Source organism: Dendroctonus ponderosae, unplaced genomic scaffold (genome assembly GCF_020466585.1).
Source record: "Dendroctonus ponderosae isolate FM_Combo_2020 unplaced genomic scaffold, Dpon_F_20191213v2 Dpon_F_20191213_11, whole genome shotgun sequence".
NCBI lineage: Eukaryota > Metazoa > Arthropoda > Insecta > Coleoptera > Curculionidae > Dendroctonus > Dendroctonus ponderosae.
Window position 1 is genome coordinate 1483544 of NW_026017213.1, and position 4104 is coordinate 1487647.

The following is a 4104-nucleotide window of genomic DNA, read 5'->3' on the forward strand; positions in this document are numbered from 1 at the left end:
CCGCCTTAAAGGCCCAACCATCCGCTTCAAACCCCCTGTAACATTCGATTTAAGCGCGCATTAATCGCTGGATTGAACCAAACCATTTAAAACAAAAAGACTTACTTCATAGCATGCCTGTTATGGAGAATCATCGTGCTCGCCCTCATATTCTGGGCGCTGCTGAACAGATCCGGTCCTTCAGCTAGCTGATTGAACATGCTGCGACGTGGCGCTCCGCCCGCCAATATGGAGCTGCGAAATCCGCCAAAAGAGCGACGGAAAGCCGTTTGCGAAGGCGCATCCGCCGCGTATTGAGGAAGCGAGAAATCCTCTTCATCCTCTTGCCGAGTCCCAAAGTCCATGCTAGACCGCATACCGTAAAGACCTCCTATATCTGCAATATCAAGGCATTAAGCTAGCCAGTAGGTAACGGGATTTTCAGAAAAAAAACCAAGTTCTCAATTAAGGGCTTGAAATCGCGTAGATGTGGCTGTTTGCCAAGTTGGGCGCAAGTTTTAACCAAGATTAAGCGTTGAAAGTGAGTTTCATTACCGTCGCTAAAGAAGACATGGTTAGTCTCCTTGTTAAGGTTGTCGACAAAGTCCGCAGCTTCAGGTGGCGGCTGCCAGTTGGGATTCGTGTTGGTAAAGTGCATCAGCGATAGCTCGACTTTTCCGTCTTCGGCCTGCGTGTACTGGTCGTTAATCTAAAACCGGCCAGGCATTACAACGTTTCAGTTGGAAAAACCCTTCCAACTACCTCAGGAGGAGTTTCATGCGTAGACTCCACATCGCGCTCGGCCTGCCAATCCGGGTTGCCGTGCTTGCGAACGTCCATCTGCGCAAAACTGCATACATCACCAACTCCCACTACGGATACAGTGAAGTTTCTGAAGAAATCTACTAGATCGAGTCTTCTGGGGTAGATGTACCGGATGAGGAGGTAGGGGACTAGAATGGGCGAGAGCAGTTCCTCTAACAGAGCGGCAAATCTGCGGACAATTTAATAGTTAAGAGTCTGAGCCGGCAATTGCTGCAAAACCTCACCGATACTGGAACAGTTGTTGAAATGAGCTCCTCACTTTGGAAGTATGAGCGAATCCCTGCCAAACACCCGGTAGATAGTGAGTGTGCAGCACAACATCTTCTAGTAGTTGTTCAGGGCACCAAATTAACGTCTTGTCCGACCTCAGGCTGCGCGCAATCCCTATAATGCCGGTCAGAACGGCCAGCATGGTCAGTACCTGGAAAAGCCGAAGAAAACCCCTTCAAAATCACCTTCCAGTCTATTTGGGCGACAAGTACTTGATTCCAGTAGAGAATCTCATTGTCCACGAAGCTAAGACAGACGAACACCGCCAGGATGGAGCCACAAATAAAAGACAGATGCTCTGCAATGATCTCCAGCAAAGGGGAGGTAAAGGAGCTCATGTATTTGGTTGCAGGCTTGTAGGCTCTAGTTAGACGGGAATAGAGCTCGTGGTCCATCTCATTGAAGTGCCTAAAAATCCAACCATTAGTTAAAAACTTCACAAAACCACTCACTTTCAACTAGCCGGAAGTAGAGCTGCCCAAAATTGGACCAATATCGAACCCCAAACTGCCCAGGCTCCCGCCTGACCGCATCGAAGTAATTGAAGAAGTAGAAGATTATCTGCGGGATGAAAACCAACGGGCAGAGGAGCAGATTGACGAAAAACAGCCATAAAATCTGATTTCCAAGTTTTCTGGCCATTTTATCCCTGTTGGCAGCTCTTTTGTATTCATCCCGCAAATGCCACGGATTCTCGAATGGCCCCCACGGCGACCAGAAAAGAAGGAACATCACATTGAGCCTGCAAAAAAAGCATTCCTCTAATCCAACAGATATTGTCAATTCGCCTTCAATCACCTCAAGTTCTCCGTCCAATAGACTACTTCTCCCAAAAAAGGTACATCGATTCTGGGCGGCAGTATCCTTTTGTTAACCAGCGCCACTAGATAATTAATCTGTCTTAAAATGCGATGGTAGATGTCGAGTTCAGTCAAATCGCTTTTATGGATGCACATTTGCAGATCGGATTGCACCTGAAACGATTACAGAATAAATGAAAGTCTTCGAGCACTCGTATGTTCTGCATTCTGCTGTGCCTTTACCTGAATCAGTCGCTTTTGCACATCGTGCCAGGTTAAATTATCCAAATCGGCATCGTCAATATTCAAGGCTTGATTGTAGAATTGCTTAATATCCCAATACCTGAAGAGAGACTGAACTTTTCGGATAAAAATGAGCGTAAAGATGACGGTCACGACCAGAAGAAGAAACCACCCGAAATATGGCAGTATCGACATCACCTGCAAATACATTGATTTGAAGCGAATTGTTCGGATTTTCAGTTCACCGAATTACTTGATCAAACGGTATGAGCAGTGAGAAAATCCATTTCTGGTCAGAAGTAATATCAGGCTTGAATAGCAACTTGTAGTCGAAGGCGTACAGCATGGTGAACGTTATGCCAGCAATAAAGGTGAACCGATGCAACGCGAATATTTCCTAAAAAAAAAACCATCCAGCTACAACCTTCTTCTAGTTACAAGCCCATCTTATTACTTTCAATGCAATGCATTTGAAACCGTGCATTTGATGGTATTTGTAGACTCTGGTGAAAAACGAGTCCAAGTCTTCGATGTGGTTCCATTGAGAACTTCTCGGTTCGGCCACATGATGATGTGGAATCCCGTACTCCCCATAAAAGTCCGGGGCTTCATTCAGCGATGCATAGTTATTTGCCATGATTACATTTGATTTGAAACTGAAACATCATATTAAGTGTATTTAAAATCCAGTGCCAGTATTATTCTAGTCACGGTATCCGTAAAAACATGCGAGCCTGGAAAGCCGTTTAAGCAATTAGAAACGGCGTAAATGCTCTGCCCAAGCGAATTCGCAATTGCTATTTCCAACATTGCACTTGGAGCATTGGAAGTGGAACAAAAACACAAAGAAAGAATTTGAACAATGTAAAATTTCCATCTATTTACATTCCGAGCGATCAAAACAAAATCAGCTGATCCTTGGCCCTAAAAAATAAATAAATACCGAACCTGGCACTTACCTTAAAGGGAAGAGGAATGGAGCATTTCACTTCGACTGTATTATATAAAATAATGTAATAAGGACGGATAAAAATAGAGATGAATGGAAAGAATTTCTATAGAACCCCCAACAAACAAAGAAAGCCTAAGTTTGTCGTTCGACTATTGCCATTTTTTGAGTGCGCTGCGTAATGCAGATAATATCTGACCTGAATGCGCCTTCATTCTTAATCGCTATTCATCAAACGATCATTACTAGTCTATTTTAGTTGAGAATTTAATTCAAAACGCAATTTATGATGATTTTTTTTTGAGACATTTAAGCCAAATGTCGAAACTGACATTTATGCTACTCATCTTCTTTTCATGCACTTGCTATTTTCGCTTATTTTGGCAACATTGAACACGCACGGGGTCCCCCTCCAACAATATTGGAATTCAGATTTTGCAGACATTAATTTGGCATTAAAAATTACGAAATTCTATTTGAAAAATTTCGTAGTATTAAGAAAAAATGTCTGGTTTTTTATGTGTATTCAAAATGTTTTTCTGTGTAAACCAATTTTTTGCATCTTTCTTCACAATAACTGTCTATCTTTTAATTAATTTATTCATCTACATTCTGTATTTTTGTCTAGTCGCATGATACCTGTATGTGTAAAACTTTAGAAAGTTGAGTGATGATTGTCCTTCAGTCAGCGGCATCTAGTGTGATAACATATTAGTAGATAAGTTCTATATTGTTGAGGCGGAAATATTAGGACTATCTTCAAAACTGAAAATACAATTAGAAGTAAAATTTCAGTAACAAAACCTCATGATTTAATTGAAAATTCGAAAAATGTAATTTATAAAATTCCTTGCGAATGCAATAAATGTTATATAGGAGAAACCTCAAGACCATTACACAAAAGAGAATAGAGAGAACACAGAGAATATCATAAATCACACATTTGTCAACATGCATTTGATAATTGCCTAATAATAATAAATAAAAATTCAATGGAATTCCACAATTTTAACAAAAGAACAATCCACAAAAAAAACG

The 4104-nt window shown here is 41.4% G+C and overlaps 2 protein-coding genes across 3 annotated transcripts in view; both read right to left on the reverse strand.

Annotated features, from left to right (window-relative positions):
• The window catches only part of LOC109540380 (autophagy-related protein 9A), a 6873-nt gene extending 3475 nt beyond the window's left edge, over positions 1–3398 (reverse strand). The window contains exons 1-11 of one of the 2 annotated variants that reach the window (XM_019908732.2): positions 3077–3398; positions 2572–2773; positions 2371–2514; positions 2118–2315; positions 1873–2048; positions 1538–1816; positions 1287–1482; positions 1029–1225; positions 742–973; positions 535–688; positions 106–376 (exon numbers count right to left, since the gene is read on the reverse strand). In XM_019908732.2, the coding sequence (XP_019764291.1) occupies positions 106–376; positions 535–688; positions 742–973; positions 1029–1225; positions 1287–1482; positions 1538–1816; positions 1873–2048; positions 2118–2315; positions 2371–2514; positions 2572–2754 (2030 nt within the window). In that variant the 5' untranslated portion in view covers positions 2755–2773; positions 3077–3398. The other variant, XM_019908731.2, reaches the window with a different exon arrangement.
• The window catches only part of LOC109540386 (ATP-dependent RNA helicase DHX33), a 38433-nt gene that overhangs the window by 26022 nt on the left and 8307 nt on the right, over positions 1–4104 (reverse strand). The window lies entirely within an intron of this gene.